This window comes from Acomys minous, assembly GCF_964271855.1.
Source record: "Acomys minous genome assembly, chromosome: 4".
Taxonomy (NCBI): Eukaryota; Metazoa; Chordata; class Mammalia; order Rodentia; family Muridae; genus Acomys; species Acomys minous.
Genome location: NC_140486.1, coordinates 128,871,588 through 128,891,958, shown reverse-complemented (window position 1 = coordinate 128,891,958; position 20,371 = coordinate 128,871,588). Strand labels below are relative to the sequence as shown.

General features: G+C 47.3%; 1 protein-coding gene across 1 annotated transcript in view; it reads right to left on the bottom strand.

Annotated features, from left to right (window-relative positions):
* Positions 1-20,371, bottom strand: part of LAMA1 (laminin subunit alpha 1) — a 123,524-nt gene that overhangs the window by 83,406 nt on the left and 19,747 nt on the right. The window contains exons 2-3 of the mRNA XM_084778117.1: positions 15,408-15,578; positions 15,013-15,125 (exon numbers count right to left, since the gene is read on the bottom strand). Coding sequence (XP_084634243.1) covers positions 15,013-15,125; positions 15,408-15,578 — 284 coding nt within the window. The remainder of the gene's footprint in view (positions 1-15,012; positions 15,126-15,407; positions 15,579-20,371) is intronic.

Below are 20,371 nucleotides of genomic sequence, written 5' to 3'. Positions count from 1 at the left end.
CCAAATTCAATCCCCAGAATTCACATTAAAAAGCAGAACAAAACAAACCAAAAAAGCAAAAAGCAAATCACAAGACGGTTGGTGTCAAACACGATCACAGCCCTTCTCTGAGGAGGCAGAGGCGGACACAGTCTGATCTCTAGGCTCCAGGGCTCAGCTCATTTGCTGAATCCCAAATTGATGAGGATGACTAAGAAGACAGATCAGTCATCAGAGTGCTGCCTTACAAGCAGGAGAAACTGAGTCTGACCCTTAGGTCTCATGGGCACCATGGTGTGTCCTTGTAATTTGGACATTGGAAGGGTCAGAACTGGGTGAAAACCTGTGGCTTGCTGGCCAGGCAACCCACCCTAGACTATGAGCACAGAAAAATGGAAGACACCATATCAAAATATTAAGATGGGTAGCTCCTGAGGGAATGACATGCAACGTCATCCTTTGGCCTCCACTGTGCACACATGTACATATGTGCATTTACTCACATGCATAAAATAAATTGGAAAATTTAAAGATGCTCTGAAAGAATAACAAATAAGGCTGCCCTCTGGCCTCTGCATGTAATAGGCACCCATGCACACACATGTACCTGTACACATGTCATATACACACGTGACAAACAAAGCACTTAGGATAGACACACACCCTGACCTTAGAACTCAGAACAGTGACAGATAAATTCCTCTCCTTTAACTTGCCCGGTCTGTGGCCCTTGCTACAGCAGCTTCAACTAGGAAAGTCCTAACTTACCAATTCTAGCTGAGAAACAGATCTTCCACACAATGGAGACTCGTTGGAGTCAGCTCACATATGGAATCTTAAAGCTTTGTCCAAATAAAGTACCCAAACTTCTCTTGCCGGCTTTGTTTTGTTTTGCTTTCTAACACGCTTGAGACCAAACTCCTCTCAGTGTAAGGCTGGCTGAACACAGACTGTTGATGGAAGCATTTCCATCAGAGTCTGAGTCATCGCTGTCCTGACGAGAACACAGCTGATTCAGCCATTTCCAAATCCACTCCATGACAGATTCCCACCCAGTGGCCTTCGTCAATAACTGCTGGAATGCGCACAAGCAATGTCACATAAGCACTGGAGGCTCACAAGCAGTGTCACACAAGCACTGGAGGCTCACAAGCAGTGTCACACAAGCACTGGAGGCTCACAAGCAGTGTCACACAAGCACTGGAGGCTCACAAGCAGTGTCACACAAGCACTGGAGGCTCACAAGCAGTGTCACACAAGCACTGGAGGCTCACAAGCAGTGTCACACAAGCACTGGAGGCTCACAAGCAGTGTCACACAAGCACTGGAGGCTCACAAGCAGTGTCACACAAGCACTGGAGGCTCACAAGCAGTGTCACACAAGCACTGGAGGCTCATAAGCAGTGTCACACAAGCACTGGAGGCACACAAGCAGTGTCACATAAGCACTGGAAGAGCACTTCAGACTCTGCCTTCCTATAGAATCCACACAGGAATCTTGCTGTGAGCCTCAATCTTAACTTACATAGAGTAAATCCATATGACTGGCAGACACCTGTGAGCACGGGTGACCTTATTTTCTAAGGTCAGAGATCCACTCCCCATCAGGGTTCCTGTACCATTGTGTTCTCACAGAGTCCACAGTGGCGATGACAGATGTGAGTCTGGGGCCTACCTGCCCTTCTGACGGTGACTGGACAGGGGCTACTTCATCTCTGATGTTCTCAGGGGACACAAACTCACCACAGACAAAAGGCTTCCAGCTTAACAGTTAAGGGTGTCATAAATCATGTCATTCAAGGATCCCTAACTTTATAAGCTGTGCTGGGTATGAAACTGTCAGATTATGAGATGTAGAAGCAACATTTGGATTCACATCTTACTTAAGAACGAAGAGGCAATTGCTTGAGAGAAGGCTCGTCCTTCACCCAGGCTTCTGGCAGAGCAATAAGAAGCCATGTGGCGAGCCGGGTGTAGTAGCTCACGCCTTTAATCCCAGCACTCGGGAGGCAGAGGCAGGCAGATTGCTTCGAGTTCAAGGCCAGCCTGGACTACAAAGCAAGTCCAGGACAGCCAAGGCTAACACAGAAAGACCTTGTCTCGAAAAACCAAAACCAAACCAAAACAAAAAACAAACAAACAAAAAAGCCATGTGGCAAGTTCAGGAACTCCTGCTTTTGCTGGGGAGGCATGCCTACAACACTGATTCTAGAAAAATCCCTCAGGAGTAATTTCTATAAAAGTAGGTTGCCTGTTTCACTATAATCTTCTCTCTGAAGTCTAGCCTACACACTTAAGGACAGAAAGAGATAGCTAGCCTCAGAAATGAGGAGATAATTTTGAGTTTGTTTTTTTTCCCACTTTTGGCACTGGCTATTAACACATGAAATAAACAGGGCAAAGTCCAGTGGTTCCCCCCACACCTTCCTTCCTTTTCAGGTTGGGAGGGGGTGGGGAGACTGGCAGCCTCAGACCATGCAGGTCTCTTATCCTACAGCCCTTAAGAACATCCCAGAACATCAAGGAACGTTTGCATTTGAACCACGCTGAGATATGTAAACACGAAAGACTGTAGCCAGCCAGGGGGCTCAGAGATAGGAGCCCATGGAAAAAGCAAAAAGTAGGCTTTAATCAGTAATCTGAAGGCTGGGAAGGAATTTTAAAGCGGTCTGTCAGGGGGTATACCTGTTTTCCTTCAGCTGGAAAGGCCATGTCAAAGAGTCTAGCAGGAAGCTGTCCCACCCTCCAACCAGAGGGTAACTAACTGTGTTTGTTATTTCAAGACAAAAAACATTGAGCCACTTTGCCGAGACGATAAAGCTGGGAAGCAGGTACTCTTCAGTCCTGGCCTACATCTTCTGGAACCTTCCATGTCACCAAAGGTTCCTTGTGGGGCTCTTCCCTTTTCTCCTCTCTTTGAAAGCTCCGTAAGATAGCCTAGTGACCCTCGGGGTGAGATGAACCTGGCTGTGACACGCACTGAGGCCAGCCTCAGACCCGTCCACACAGTGGCATTGCTCCTGTCCCCGGTTGGATCTGCGCAGGTTCCACCTTTGAGATTATACCTCCTTTTCCTCAGTAATGGAACTCCCAGTTTGCTCTGCTCAAAACAGAGATAGTAATATATACTGTCCCCTTCAGTGTTTCAGAAAAAAAGAAAGAAAGAAAGAAAGAAAGAAAGCAAAATTGCAGGCTGTGGCTCATCCGGATGCTTTCCAGGCAGTCATGTTCTCTCCCACCTCACTGTTGAGGGGACACAGGTAGGTGCCTCCAACGCTTTGACCTGTGATTGGGTCAATCAGCATCCTGAGAATAGCCTGTACCTTTAACAAAGGCACTCAGGAGCTCCAGGGCAGCAAGTCCAGTCTTCCCTAGAGGAGCACTGGAGCTGCTTTTCTGTGAGAAAGGCACAGGAGACCAGGGCAGTGGGCAGTGAAGTGGCCTGCAAAGATGCTAGAAACTGAGACGAGGAGACGTCAAGTGTCTCCTGACAAACACTGGCTGTCTGCTCGGTGAGAGGGGCGGCAGTTGGTACTGCCCATGTAGCAGCTGCACTGAGGGTCTGCTATCTGTGGACGAGGCTGCCTGAGGCACAGGGAGAACGAGACGGGCTAGAAGGGGATCTGGATGCCACAGGGGAGGTTCAGTCCAGTTTGGAGAGGTGTGGTGGTCAGAGAAGTTCCATCCAATTGTTGAGTACGGCCGGGCCGTGGCAGCACGCACCTTTAATATCAGCACTTGGTGGATCGCTGTGAGTTCGAAGCCAGCCTGGTTTACAAAGCGAGTCCAGGACAGCCAAGGCTACACAGAGAAACCCTGTCCTGAAAAAACAAACAAACAACAAAAAAAAAAACCAAAAAACAACAACAATAAAAACCAAATGTTGAGTGTGAAAATGGGTGTCTGGATAAGAGGTCCACAAGGCAAAGGGCAGAGAGGAACAGACCACGGGGCCATGGCGTGGAATGTAGACACTGAAGCAGGCTACGTGGCCTGAATGTAGAGAGCCAGAGGGAGCCTCAAAAGGTGCCGTGTACCTCTCAAAGGCCTTGGTATCCCGTGGCTGTTTTCTTAGACTACTGAGAATCTTAAACCAAGGCAGGGCAGAGCCAAAAGCAACGGAAGATCATGGCATTGGAATCTGATGCTTGGGACTCATGAGAGAGAGTAGTAATGACTGTGTAAAAGTCAAAAGAGCAGGGCAGAGAGATGCCAGCAAACAGTCCCAACGAGCTGCCTGAAAAGTTAAAACATGAGTGAGAAAGAAGAACCAGAAGGCAACAGAGGGCCTTCCAGCCCTTGGACAACCTCTTCCCAATAGGAGGAGGAGGCTCGCTCCGCCTCTGCCCTCCAGTCTCGGTGGGGAGAGTGCAGGCTGAGAGCCCAGCTCCTTTGCACAGCATCCCCTGGTCTGCACACTGACTTGGAGCTGGCCCTGCAGACATAGCAGTGATGAAAGGCTGAGGGCCTCATCCTTCCTCAGTACCTCTCCTCCAAAGAAAACACGCCACCGTGAAAGCAGTGAGAGCAAGGGGCCCCTCATCAGGTCTCACAGACCCAAATAAGTCACTGTCAGGAAGAGCTGGGACGATCTCTACTGAAGGAACTCCACAAAACACCTCCCTGTGAGTTACACATTTACCGCTCCTAGGAACCATAACGGTGTGTTTTCTTTCCTTTGGTCACTGACTGAATCATTAACAGTTTTTGCACTGGAGCGATCAGAGAGTCCCTTCTTGTGCAAGTGAGATTTCTCCCTGGATATGAGTTCTTCATTTGAATCCCGTGGGGAGGCTAGCCTTTCGTTTTGAGACATCTCACTCCACTGAGCATCTGAAAGTTGCCAGACACTGGGCTGACAAATCAGGACATTTAAAGCTCACACACACACACACACACACACACACACACACACACACACACACAAAATACTAATATGAGTGTTCAATATGTAGGAAATTTTTTTAAATCTATAAACAAGTTTGGTAGAAATATGAAATAGTGGGCCACTACAAAAAAAAATAGCATAGTGTTCCTTAAAAAAAAAGAAAAATCACACGACAGAATTACCATATGGTTCAACAACTCCAATTATGGTACGTGCCTGGGAGAGAATGGATTGATTCAAAAGGTTATTTATTCACCAGTGTTTATAGCAGCATTATTCAGAATAGCCAAGAGTTGGAAACAACCCAAATGTCCACCCATGGATGACTGATTGCTCGAAACTTTGGAAATATATACAATAGAAAGCTATCTGGTCTTAAAGAGGAAAATTTTTGATACAGTCTACAACATGGGCAATCCTGGAGTCTCTACGCTAAGGGAAGTGGCCCAGACACAGAAGGATAAAATTAGTACCTGTTCTACTGATAGGAAGCCTGGAATAGTCAGATTCATAGAAAGATGAATGGTCGAGAAATGCTCTTGCAGAGGACCCGAGCTGAGTCCGCAGCACTGACATCGCGTGGCTGGCACTCACCCACAACTGTACCTCCTGGGCAATCCCTTACCACTGGCCTCCATGGGCACCCAGATCCGTGTGCATGTGCCCACACCACACATACAAACACATAAATAAAGATAACATGCTTTTTGAAATAAAAAAGAAAAGGATCACTTCTGTCATGCCCAAGACCGGGAGAGTAGAGTTAGTGTTTGCCAAGTGAAGAAGAGAAAGAGGACAGGGTTGGGGTGGGGGGGGCACCCCATGACGCACTGCACACACTAAGCGCCTCTGAATGCTACACTTTGAATGGTAGGGTGGAAAACTCTATATTCTGTATACTTTACAGCAGCAAACAAACTCTGAAAGATAAAGAGAATGTGGGGATACGAAAGTGAGTGGGGTACAAAGATAGAGCCTTCCACGGAAGACTGAGAAGTGTGCACTGAAATGAACAGGGTGCGGTGTGTCCAGGCGAGGGCCGTCTACAGAAGCCAACAAGCCAGCGAGCAGAGGTCAAGAGACCAGTGCACAGGATGGCTGGAAAAGCCCAAATCTGGCCCAAGCACTGTGGTACCAAGGCTCCACAGAAATGCTTTATACCTCCGTCCAATTTCCTATAAGTCTGAAAGCTGAGAGTGTATTAACTTTAAAAATAACAAGAGAAACTATTATAAACACGCTCTGGCCGTTCTGAGCCCTAAGAAGGCTTTGCGCGCTGCGGTCGTGGCTTCAGCCGGAAAGTGATCTCACGGCCTCCCCAGCTTTCCCAGGACATCTCCGTTTGTACAGCTGTGCCACCCAGCTAATTATTTGCAGCTCTAAAACTTGATCCCAGCGTTTCCCAGGCTTCATCTCCATGTCTTAGTGAGGCTGAGGTGGAGGCCAGAGCAAAGGCACCTTTCTCTAAGCACAGTCAGGCATGCTGGGACACATCCTGAGCAACATGTCATCGGGCGGCTCTGTGGACCCCAGCGTGTGCTCACATGTCCCTGCGTGGTGCTGCCTGCTCCCCACTCACGCCTGGGGTTCAGCAGACTGCTTCTCCTCTGTCAACATGTTACCGTACTGAACAGTGCAGGGAACATATGAACCCAAACATGACTAGGCATGAAGGAAAGGGAGCAACAAAGAATATGGAGCATTGGGTAGGTTTCAGATCTGTTATAATCTGTGGAAACACTGTCACGTATGAGCACTGCCCTTGGATGAACAGCATTACTGCTGCATGACCTTATGCATGCACAGACGTCACAGGGAGATGCACCGCCACTAACAGCCTGCCCAGCCACTGGTGAGTCTGTCCCCATGGTCTGATCAGAACTAAGGTTTACAGTTGGATTGTCTCAGTCACTGTATCCACCAAAAGGGCAGTGCATTATCAGTGACTGGAATTTTTCTTTTTAAATTCCCTTTAATGTAGGGAATCGTAAAACTCAGTGTAATGCTTTCCGTGCTGTAGCCTTAGGGTGATAAATCCTGAGCGCGGCTCCTCCACAGCCCGCCACATCACTCACAGCAGACGCACAGCGGCACAGTGGACGTCATTCTCATGCTAGAAGCCTCAGCTGAACCGGGGATGAGAAGGCACAGGGTGCCCTGCTGCTCCCCTCAACGGCTGCAGCTGATAATTTCTTGAAGCGATGACACAGTTAAGTCCCTGTGTTCTCTATTGTTAGAGAGAGACGGAGAGATCCGGGCGATCTCAGACACCAGCACACAAGCCTTGGAAGCGCCACTGCCAGGTTACAAAGCAGTTGACAAACTCTGATGGAGATTAATGACCCAAACGTAATTTACGAGTGAGGAGATAATTTTAAAAGGCCAGGCATTGTATTTGGCCCAATGCACCTAGATATAGGCCCAATATAATGACATAAGATAAAGCTGCGTTATTGATTAGCTCATTCGCTGTTACTCAAAAAGGAAAGAAAGAGGGAGGAGGGAAGGACGGAAGGAGGGAGGGAGGGAGGGAGGGAGGGAGGAAAGAGGTGAGAGGGAGGGAGGGAAGAAGTGGGAGGGTGGGAGGGAAGGAGGGAAGGTGGGAGGGAGGGAAGAGGTGGGAAGGAGGGAAGAGGTGGGAGAGAAGAAGGGAAGGAGGGAGGGAGGGAAGAGGTGGGAGGGTGGGAGGGAGGGGAGAGGTGGGGGGAGGGGAGAGGTGGGAGAGAAGGAGGGAGGGAGGGAGGGAGGAGGGAGGGAAGAGGTGGGAGGGTGGGAGGGAGGGGAGAGGTGGGGGGAGGGGAGAGGTGGGGGGAGGGAAGAGGTGGGAGAGAAGGAGGGAGGGAGGAGGGAGGGAAGAGGTGGGAGGGTGAAGCAGGGCCTTTTCATCATGGTGCTAAGGAGTTAAGAGAAACACTTTCAGTCACCACAGACAGACAAATTGAACAATATTTTTGAATAAAACAAAACCCAAACTAATCAAGATTGCACTTGAGGGCTAGAATGTACCTCAGTGGTAGAGCCCCTCCAGAGCCCTGTGATCCAATCCTTGACACTGAAGACCCTACAGTGGGAAAATGGTCAATATCACAGTCACAATTTATAATCACCCCAAACTGGGAACATGGTAAATACAGCACTATGTGTCTATATAATAAAGTAGTGTTCAGTCTTTAAACACTTATAGGAATTTAGCTGTTGATCATAAAGACAAAAGGGAGACTGCCCGGCCATGGTCCAGTCAGCAAAGGCTGTGCGTATGAGAGACAGGCCTCAAGTTCTGGGCCATGCAGCTCCCAGAGTTCTGGAAAGAGTTACAATCCTGCACTCTCGGCAGCAGACACCTTCTGAGCTAGGATTTACTAGGTTGCCCTAAAGTTAAACAAACGCACATCCTTTGGTCAAGCCCGTTCCTCGGAGACAACAAAAACACATCCAGAAAAAGACTTTTACAGGAATGCCTGCAGAAGGCTCTTACAATGGACAAAGGCTGGAAACAAGCCTGACAAGGATAAACAAATGTCGGTGCGCTCGTAAACCAAAACAGGCTCAGAAGGGCAGGGCGCAAAGCCTGACAGGACACTGGAGAAAGAAGCCAGGCGTACGTGGGCTGCGATTCCATTGCTAGGAAGTTATATATATATATATATATAATCACATGAACCCATCAACAGGGGGAAGAAATCAGGGCAGAGGTTTCTCTGGCTGGAGAGAGGAGAGGACAAAGCTGATAGGAAACAGCCTGGGACCGGGACGGGGACGGGGAACACCCTGGAGTGAGACGATGGGAATGGTCCACAGTTGATAAGTGCACAGCTTGCACATGCGTCTCCGTTTGTCAAAATTCATCCACCTGTACACTCAAGATCTGTATACGTCACCATCTGCAGCTGGCAGCCGGCCCTCCATATCTGCCCACAGCACTCTGGTGTGTCCATCTCAGTGCTGAGGCTAGGTGCCAACTGTAGGAACCCCTGCCACATCATGGAGCTGCCGTGGCTCCCAGTATGCACACACCACTGAACGTCACACATCGGCGCCTTGGCCTTGCTCTACTGACGGGCTTTGGTGGCGGCGTCTGTGCTGAGCTTTTCTTTATCAGGTTTGCTCTGGACAATACTGTATAGCAAATGCTCACACAGCATTCGCACTGATGTGGTACTATCCATCAGCTAGTGGTGTTTTCAAGGATGCAAGAGGATGGGGTTAACAGAGTTGTAATGTAACTTATAATATAAAGGACTGGGGCTTGGGTTGGTACCCTGATGCCTGGGAGGCAGTCCAGTCCTGAAATCAATATCGCATGGACGACAAGGCATGGTTGCACGGCTATGCGCGCAGAAAAGGGAGAGAAAGCACTTAGGAGTGGACGCGCTGTCTCGGCCCCATACGTGCCTCACTTTCTCTGCTGCAAGCCTTTCCTGTGCTCCTGTCCAGTCCCCTGGCACGTCCTTCCTCATTTCCTCCATCCTCCCGTCGGTGAGTCTTTCCCCAGGCCCCTTCCTGTGTCTTCTCTTTCCATCCGCAGCATCACAGAGCAGAAGCCAACAGCTGCCTGCCTGCTTCCTACACTGGAGCACAAGCCCCAGGAGGGACCAGCTCTTCACGCTAATGACAAGAGAGACATTGCTGTATTGGTCAGTGTAGATAAGGAAATTACTCTTTCTATGCCGAGGGTTCTGCACCGATACGGTAACCGTCCCGTGCATCCAAAGACTCTAGAACCCAGTGACCGGCAACTCCATGGTATACTGAATATGTACAGTAGGCTCAAATAGGAAGAAGGTAAACTCGGGTTATTAAAAATTGTGGACGAGGGGCTGGAGAGATGGCTCAGAGGTTAAGCGTACTGACTGCTCTTCCAGAGGTCCTGAGTTCAACTCCCAGCAACCACATGGTGGCTCACAACCATCTATAATGTGATCTAATGCATACTGTATACATAATAAATAAATCTTTTTTTTTTTTAATGTGGAAGATTAGGAAAAAATCCTTTCCCCTCCTCTTTCACGTTTGTGGGATGTGCATGTTGTTGTTCACGTGTGAGCGCACGTTTACATGTGTGCGTGTGAGTGTGGAGGCCCAGGGCTACTGTCAGGACCCATCCACAATCACCCTTTCACCACAGCCATTGAGGCCCAGAGCTCACTGACACAGTTAGTCCTGCCAGCCGGTTTGCTCCCAGGCTCCCTCAACTCTGCTTTCCCAGGTTGGAATGACAGGTAGGTTGTTGCCATGCTCACCTAGAATTTACAAGCATTTCAGGGGACTGCTGAGCCATCTCCCTAATCCACCGAAACATTTGTCTTATAATTTTTTTTAAACATTTGTTACTATCACGTATTCCTTCTACATCAGAATGAAACATTTCTGTGTAAAGAAATGATCCACTGGAAATGCAAAAACCACCCCACAGCAGGGTTTATCAGTGCACATCTTAAATCCCAGCATTAGGGAGGTCGAGGCAGGCAGTTCTCTGTGAGTTCATTGCCAGGCAGGTCTATACAGCCTATCCAGGGATATATAGTGAGACCCTCAAAGGGGGGTTGGGGGTGGGAAGCTAGAACAGATTATAAACTGTAAAGTGCCTGAAATTTTTTCTTCAGAAATTACAATTTTTGCTTAGCTCTAGTATAACAGGAAAAATAATGGCTTTATTTTTCCGGGGCAAGGGGGGCGGGGGGGGGGGGGAGGGGGCGATGCCAGACTTCTCTTTCTGACTACAAATGCGCAAGCAGCTTTATTTTGATGCAAAACAGCTGGGAGTGGGAAATGCATATTGAGACAGAACCTTGCAAAACCAACCCCATTCACTTCCCCAGAATCCCCCTCAAGTCCCAGCCAGAGTAGCTGACTTTGAGACAGACAGGATGTCAGAGGCTCTGCTGTTCAGAGCCCAAAATGGGAGAACAGGAGTGTTTGCTGAGCGCCCCAGGCAACAGGGCAGTCTTCCCTGACTGGCCTAATCACAGCTGCCGACTCTGATTTCTTACACATCACTGGGTAACCAGAAGAAACAATGTGTATTAGAAATAAAACAAGATGGTAGATAGGGCTAACAAAGATAGGTGCTGTGGAGATCAGAAGAGATTAGGACAAAAGTGATAACCCTTCGTGAGCCTCGGGAGCATCGCAGCTTACTTCTAAGCAATCAAGAGGAGCCAAACAAATGCCAGACACACTTTACATCTGAAACTGGAGAGGTCAGTAGGAAGCCTGACGGGGCATTGCACCGACCTGATGGCAGCATGTGGTAACAGGGGTTTCTGAGATAGAGCTTTCAAAAGGGTAACTGTCTCCATTCAGAAATTTCTTTTTAATGCACAAGCCAAGACCCGCTTGTTATAAGGGCACTATTTGCAGGTTAAGATCTATGAATCTTTCAGGGTGTCTTAGGGGTGTAGTCTGTCTGTTTTCTTACCAACCTTGACAGCGAGCTTGGCAAGTCGTGTGTGTGTGTGTGTGTGTGTGTGTGTGTGTGTGTGTGTGTGTGTGTGTGTACCAACAGCATACACCACCTAATTCTTGTCAATTTATCAGAGATTTAAGGGAACAAAACACAATGGCCATGTAAACTAATGAGGCTTTACAACTCTTGTCTGAGGTCTTGCACATAACAAAGGTTCTTCTGTGATCCCGTTCCCACAACCAAGTGCCACTTCCTAATTAAACCTACACAAAAAGGAAGGCGGTTTCCAAAGGCAGCTCCTCTGCTGCTGCCATGGGGAACATTTCCTTTCTCACAAAACAGATTTTATCTTTAAAAGGATTAATATATATGTATATATATATATATATATATATATATATATACATCACAGATCTGAACCCGCTGGTAAAAATATTTGAGCAGGCTTTAAAAATTATTTTAAAGGAAATACAAAACACCAATCCAATTTGTGTTCTCCTTGGTGCCATGCTATCAGGTAAGAAGCACCCAATTCTAAAAGCCACTTACAACACATGGAAAAAGAAAACACTGGAGAGTCTCTGATGGGCACCTATGAAGTTCTGTACATCTGTCAGTAAATACTCCTTTTAAAGTGGTCCTCAAAACCAACCAGGACCTTGTAATTTAGACCTCAAAATAGGGTTTCTATTCACTGCATTATTTCTTTGGCAGGGAGTGAGTTTGGTCTTTGTAATTGAAAGCTCATCATCCACAATAAAAGCAACTCAAGCCGCAAAGGGCCTGCAAACTATTATGCTAATGATGGGCAAAACTTATAGAAGGCCAGGAACACAGCTTCTGAAAACCTCAGTGGTGAGCTGCAGCTGTATCGGGAAGGGCTCAAGTCAAGATGCAGAAGAAATGGGAAGACCTAATTGTTTATGTCACAGACCCTCAGCTAGAGGACAGTCAGGGTCTGGGGATGCTATCCCATAGCCATGGCCGGGCTCTTCAATCCTTGAGCAGCAGGCATCCTGGAGTCCCAGCCTTGAGCGAGCTGCACAAACCCTCCACTCTCCACTCTCAGTTTAGCCACCGGTGACTGACCCTGTGATTCTAATGTGACACAACCCAAGTCAGAGGTCTACACAGCACAAGCCTGACACAGAAAGCAGTGGCCTTAACACTGCTGGTAGGTTATTAAATGTGTAGAGCTACAAGGAAAGGAAAAGTAAAGCCAGGACAGGGAGCATCCTTGGATCTCTCAGGGTAAAGGGATGGTGAATGTCTCTGCCTTGTCACACTAACCCAAATCTTCATATTTACAATGACCCCATTTTATTTTCCAAATCTGAAAAGTTATCATTGACTCAAAAGTTTGTTTTTTAAAAATGTGTATGATTGCTTTTTTTTTTTAGTTTATCCTATTAGTAAGTCTAACTAGATAATCTTGTTTGACGTTTCCCATCCTGGTGTCTGGAGGCCAGAGAAAGGACAGTGATGTGGGTCGGAGAATGGTTAGATGGCTCAGTCTACGAAGTGTCACATAAGCTTGAGGACCTGAGCACACACATAAAAAGGCCGGGCATGCTGGTGAACACCTGTGTGTGTCCTTAGTACAAGGAGGTGGGGTGGGTCAGAAAGAAGGGGACCCTATAGCCTGATGGCCAGCTAGCTGAGAGTGACTATTGCAACAAGGTAAGATGGAGAGCGAGTAGCTGGGTACAATGCCTCACACCTGTAACCCCAGCACTCAGGGAGGCAGAGGTAGGTGGATCTCTGTGAGTTCGAGCCCAGCCTGGTCTACAAAGTGAGTCCAGGACAGCCAGGGCTACACAGAGAAACCCTGTCCAAAAAACCCCAAATAAACAAACAAACAAGATGGAGAGAATTTAAAGAGGAAACTTGATATCAGTGTCTGGTGCACACATGCGTGTGTGCACACACGCCTATGAACTAGCATGGGTTCATGAACACAAGTACACACCTGTGCACTCGAGTACACATACAGACACACACACACACACACACACACACACACACACACACACACACACACACACACAGAGTACACAAAGAAAAGGGCCAGATAAAGAAATAAACTGATGTTTCTTGGGTATAAGAAATTAGTTGGACCGAGTGTGGTAGTGCACGCCTTTAATTCCAGCACCTGGGAGGCAGAGGCAGGTGGATCTCTGTGAGTTCGAGGCCAGCCTGGTCTACAAAGGGAGTCCAGGACGGCCAGGGCTATACAGAAAAACCCTGTCTTGAAAAAGCAAAAAAAAAAAAAAAAAAAAAAAAAAAAGAAGAAGAAGAAGAAAAAAAAACGAAGAAGAAGAAGAAGAAGAAGAAGAAGAAGAAGAAGAAGAAGAAAAGAAATTAGTTGGGCATGCTGTGCTGCTTCTAGTGCTACCATACTCTGTAAAAAGATCGCTTTGGTGCTGTTCTCTGTGCATCTCCACTATACCACACCAGCAACAATCAAGGACAAGGTAATACACCCATATTAAAAAGAGCTGTTTCCCAGGTTGCTCAGTCTTGCCCGAGGCATTTTCCCAGCTAAGATCAAGGGCACCTAGTCCCAGGATGTATTAGAAGTCAGCCCCCAATTTAGCAAGGAAAATTCCAAAGTTTGCTTTTTTGTTCCAACAGGTTTGGAATCTGGCTGACCACCATAACAAGATGCTGTTCAGGGGAGTCCATGGCTGCTTCTCTAAGCTTGGGCCACTGAGCTCAGCAAGTAGTCACCTGCCAAATGACCGACAGACCCCTCTGGATTCTGTCTCTCTCTTTTTTTTCTTCTCTTAAAAAAAGATTTATTTATTTACTATATGTATACAGTGTTCTGCCTGCATGTAAACCTGCACACCAGAACAGGGCATTAGATCACATTATAGATGGTGGTGAGCCACTATGTGGTTGCTGGGAATTGAACTCAGGACCTTTGGAATAATAGGCAGTGCTCTTAATCACTGAGCCATCTCTCCAGCCTCTGGATTCTGTCTCTTGAGGCTGAGACTAGACCTCCACAAACCACCAGGTGTCTCCTTCAGGTGGGCTGTGCCTGTCACTGGCTTTTCCTGCCACTCTCACCCCAACTGGTGCCCCTGACGAGGCTGCAGTAGTTGATTCCATTTGTAACCATCCAGTATTTCCCAGAGAAGGCTCCTACTCTCCCATGAAGCCGGCGCGGTGGAGGGCGAGGTTCTCCTCCAAAGGTGCAGATGCTAATAAGCCCAACCCTCCCTTGGTTCCTCCATCACCATCACAGTCTGAGAGTCTTCCTGGCCCCTTTTCCAGTTCCCAATACAGTCTAACCACTTCCTGTGAGTATGCCTCTCTCCTCGCCCAACTGACATGCTCTCTGTTGTCTTGCCTGGACCCTGGCTTTCACAGTGTGATAAAATGTTTAACTGTGGTAAAATATAGGTAACATTAAAATCACCATTCTCACCATTTGAATTGTGTGATTCAGTGGCATGAACTTGTCTCGCTGCCCCTGACTCCACAGCAAACAACTGCTAGGTTTCTGTCAGGACCTGCCCCTCACCCACCCACGGTCCCCTGGGAAACCACAGACCCAGCCAGATCTACCCTCACACTCCAGGCTTGGACAAGGACGAAATGGGCCAAGAAGTGATGCGTATCATCTAGCTCACACCTGGAGGAGACGGTGAGACTCGAACAGACGGCAAGAACAAGGCAGACAGACCTCAGAGGGCTGCGGACGCTCTGCAGCAGGCCTGGCCCAACCTACCTGCTGTAAGTCCAGGGTGATGGTGACCCAGTGATACTGTCTCCCGTTTTGGATACTGGGGCTCTGCCACCAGTTATTGGTGCCATCTATCGCGTGGGATATTGGGTGGCGTTCTGTTAAAACAAAAACAAAAACACAAGTAGCTCTCAACTCTGGACTTTTTTTCCCCCCTAAACTGCTAAACTCAGGACAAGGACTAACAGCCATGGTGAGCACACTGTTCAAAGACTCTCAGCCGGAGTCTCCAGTCGCTTCAGAAAGGATAAAATTTCCATGGGTGGGTCTGAGTGGAGCTCAGAGACAGAACACACGCTACACATGTGCGAAGCCCTGGGTTTGCTCCCAGTACTCACAAAAATAAGACGCATAAAGTATGAATAGAGAGCTGTACTTGCCTCTAGGATTCGTGCTGTTGCTGTCGCAAACTCGGCACTGGGCATTTCGAACAGGCCGGCCGGGCACGTGCTCCACTAGTTTGCAGAACATCTCCGGCCCCTTCTCACCACAGGTGGCGTTGGCACTGATGCGGGCATTGGTGGCCAGGTTGAGAATGGCTGGGAACAAGCCTGAAAGCCAAAGTTCAAAGGCCAAATCAGCCAAGTCAAGCTGTGCAGCCCACTTCACGGACAAACCCAAAGAGGACAGTAAAGGCACATGCCAAATGAAGGGACCTGCCACCTAGACTGGGCACACAAAATGCAAAAGTGATGTGAAGCTCTGAGGCAGGACTCACCTGTGAGGAAACCCAGAGCACTAGGTGGAAGAAATGAAAGAATGTTCTAGAGTAACTATGCTCCACATCTTTATCTGAGTGCCAGCTTCTTAGACAGATGTGATGGGGCAGGGCGGGTGGGCAGGATACAGAGGAGGAATATGCTAATATAGATGATGAATATGCTAATATAGAGGATGAATATGCTAATATAGAGGATGAATATGCCAATATAGAGGATGAATAAGCTAAGATGTGGGCATTTTGCCACAACTATATTTTATATGAAGTAACGAAAACAATTATTAACGGGTAACCTAAGTGTCCAGGACCAGGGCATTCTTTTTTCCTTCAATTCATTTTGAAATAAATCAAAAGGTAGGTAACCTGAGCTGATAGAGAAATGGGCGCCTGAAGAGATGGGCACTGAAGAGAGGCGCTAACAGCAATTGTAGAATCTAGGTTCTCAGAGTACAGCTCCTGTTAAAAGGCTGAAACAACGTGTTTAAAGACAAGTTATAAATTCACACAATGTCCAAAGAAATCTGCGACCTTCCTCAAAGGCAGTGGTTTTGTCTCCAGGAGGACTCGCAGGGTCTTCCCTGTGATTATGCAGGGTTTTATTTTTCCTTTCTTTTCTCCCTCATGATGGCCTGTTTTCTTGGATGAATAAAACTTCAGAAGGCAAAGATTCAAATTTTACAGCTCTCCCGTCACAGACAACCTCTTTCTCTCAGCTGATCTTTATCTCCAAGCAGCTGGGCTCGGGGCTGGTTCAAAGGACTCAGAGGCAGGTTTTCCACAACCCTGAGACCAGGGTCCTCAGTAGGGTTTTTTCTGAGGTTTAACTTTATCTTGATGAAGGAGGGTACTAGCAACAAAGATGCTAGAACAATCCAGAAAGCACAGGTGGAGGAGGCGACCTGCGGGAGGAGACCTCGTAAACAGCGCTGGGAGGAGCATGATCTGCAGCTGAGGCTCTGATGGCTAGATTCTGATCTTCACAGATCACAGACTGTGATGGGTTCTTTGTAAATAACACCAGCCGGGGCTGGGGATGTGGCTCAATGGTAGAGCATTCGCCTAGCACACCCATTAGACACACACACACACACACACACACACACGCACGCACGCACGCACGCACGCACAGACACACTGGGTCAGTGCTACTTCTGAAATGTTTTTGTCCAGTTTAATAACACAAAACTGTGTTAATTCTATAGAAGGAATTTTTGTCTTTGATTTCTTTTATCTTTGAGTACTACCTAGCACTCTCAATGGTGTTTTATCATAGGTATTTAGGCTTTTATATCATAAAACAAAGATGATCCTCTTGAGAGAGTTGCTGTGCTGTAAACAACTTACTCAGCTCCAGTCGGTTGTTTGTTGTTGCTGCTGTTTTACTGAGGGGACCCCCTGGCCACACCCCTGATGGGGACCCCTGGCCACACCCCTGACCGAGTTGTCCTCAGTCCTAAGACTAGCTAGGCGACACAACCCAGACATGGTAGGAAAAAAAGACTCTCAAAGTCCGGTGGGAAGGGATGGGGGGGGGGGTGGAAAGGCTGGTGAATATGTTCAAAAGACATTATATGACATTTTTTAAAAAATCATTTTAAATACATTCTAAAGCCTAAGTCTTTCAGGGTCTTTTCACACACAGTAGAGTTACCGGGCAGTTCTGCTTTAATGGAATGATGTGTTCAAGTCAACAGCTGCGAAGCCTGTGATGGCCAAAACCTACACCTCGCATAGGTATGTTTACTTCCACCATAGAAAGGTCTGGCCACATATCAGAAGGCCAAAGAGAGACTTGAGGTAACAGTTTGGATAAGGACGGTATTTGTTTGTTTGTTTGCGTTAAGTTCTCTGCAGCCACTGAATCATCTTCAAGGCTGCAGAAACACTTCAACTCAGGGCGACTGTGTGAGGATCGAGCATGCAGAGAGAGGGACAGGAAGTCTACTCACACTTTCCAAGAAGGGAAGGTTGGCTTTGCATAGAAGCATCCAACGTGGATGAAGCCAGGCACGTGTGCATCGCACCTAATAGACTGGGCTTTGCTTTTCTGTTGGGCCCTTTATGTTTTGTTGTTGGTGGTTTTGTTCTGTTAGCTGTTGCTACTGCAGAGGTAACCTCTTCTCTCCCATTCAGGACACGCTGCGGGGCAGTTCACCTCCCCATGCTTTCAGCACCACCTAGACTTGGTGCACCAAACTCCACAGAGCATGAAATAAATGCCTCCTCAGTCGCTGCCTGTTCCTGTTTGTGGCCCCTTTCCTCACTGCCTGAGCACACCTGGCCTCCTAAAGCGCCGTTCAGGGCAGGGTCTCTGTACTGGAAAGTTCCCCGACTAAGATTGAGTTAAAAAAAAAAAAGTTACCAACATACGGACAAAAAAAATACTATTACATAATTACTATAGCTTCATCCCAGACACTTACATGAGGTTAATAATTCATTATTAGAAGCTTCTTAGTTTTTCTCTAAACAGTATTTTTCACATCTCAATGTATCTTCAAATGTTGGTTGAGTGCACTACAGCACTTTGTACTGAGTCTTTTCAAACATTCGGAGTCAACCCTACAGGCCATAGAGATAAGTGTGTGTGCGAGTGTGTACATGTATACAAGTGTATACATGCATGCAGGTGTGTGCATCTGTGCAAGTGTATGCTTTTATCTTGGGAAGAAAAGGTTTTTGAGTTCCACACAATGTCGTGTTTAACTAATATATAATAAAAATCAATGTGATGTTCTGCAAAGAAGAAGACCTGAAATTCCTATTTAAAGGAACCTTGTCAACATGTTCAGCTAACTTTTTCCTAGTGTTAAACAAAAGATTGGGACTGTTTTATACCGTTGACTAATCAAATGGTTTCTAGGGTCACAGTGTTCCCCTTTTTGGAAAACAAAGACAACTTTCACAAGCGTCAAAGTCACTGATGCAAATCTCAAAAAAATCTGAGAAAAGTTAAGAATTCAAGTTCGTGATTATTTTTCTAAGCATCCAAAACCACACTTAATCTTCATTTATGAAATGCGTTCTCTCCTCATCTCTCATTTTCCCAGGACGCATCTATGAATTTACTGCAGATCCCAGAGACACTGGACAGTGGCTAATGGTACAACACTCACACTGGGATCCAAGGCCACTGCCCTAAAGCCACCACAAGTCTTCTGGTGACCTGAGCGCGCATTCCTTCATAGTCTCCCTCCCTCCCTCCCTCCCTCCCTCCCTCCCTCCCTCCCTCCCTCCCTCCTCCCTCCTTTTTTCCTTCTTCCATTTCTTATCTTCTCCATATCCTGCCTATTCGTTTGTGTGTGTTTGACAAAATACTGCCATTTATTTTTATTTTGGGTTAATCACAGCCATTTAGACCAGCTGTAATAGTGTCTCCACTAGGGGGCATGCTCCCCCTCTGGCCAGGGTGCAGTGGTTCATCCAAGTTTGCGAGCATTTGTATCTGACAGCCCTGGGGCTGTGCCTTCCATAGCCAGGACACTCAGCTGCCACCCTTTGCACAGCTGTCTGAGACAGATGTGGCTGCTCTGGCAGTCTGTGGGAACCATAGATATTTTGCTCAGGGCACTTCAGCAGCTAGTGAGAGTTCAATTAGTAACAGAAAGTCCAGTTGACCCATCCATGTCATCTTTGCTAATTTACAAGAAAATGAACATCAAGAGTGAGTACTATTTAGCAACATCAGCAATTTTGTTGTTTTGTTTTGTTGATTTTTCAAGACAGGGTTTCTCTGTGTAGTCTTGGCTGTCCTGGACTCACCTTGCAGGCCAGGCTGGCCTCAGAACTCACAGCAATCCACCTGCCTCTGCCTCCCAGGCATGAGCCACCGCACCAGACGTGTGCCATCACACATGGCCCAACAACAGCAATTTTAACATATTTTAATAACACCTAACACCAGCTCAGTGGCCTGGGCAAGGTGGGTCTCAAGGAATGACGACGTGGCAAGGTTTTCACTAAAGCTATTTGTGGTGACACACTCCCAGCATGCCCTGCAGACCAATCACAAGCCAGGCAGAATTCATACTAACTCAGTTAGGTTCCCTCCAGAAAGCAGTACAGAAATGCCTACATATGACAAAAGTGAGTGTTGGAAAGGTAAGCCTCTGACTCAGCAGTGTGTGCAAGCTACAACGTTAAAATAAAAGCAGTAAAGAAGCTTGACAACACCATAGGCCACCCAGCCCCTGTGGAGGAAAGACGGCTCCCTTGCTGCTGCTGTATGAGAGACTTGGAACCAATGCCACTTGACCCATACACCACCTCCCTGTGCCTTCCCTTTTTGCTTTCAACTGAAAGTCTACAGGGTATGAACAAGGGTGAAAGCATGCAAGTGCTATCACCCCTCAATTTATTCTATAAGGAAGCTCAAGCTAAGCAGGATTCATTATTTATGTGTGTGTGCTTTTACATATACACACACACACACACACACACACACACACACCCCTACCTGTGTAATTAGAAATAGTAATGATGCAGAATAAGCTTTGTGTGTGTGTTTGTGTATATATGCCTGTGTCCACGAGTGTAGGAGGGGTGAGGTGTATTCATGCAACCAAAGGTTCACATTGCACGTTTTCCTCGATTTTAAGGCCTGATTTCTCACTGAGCCTGGAG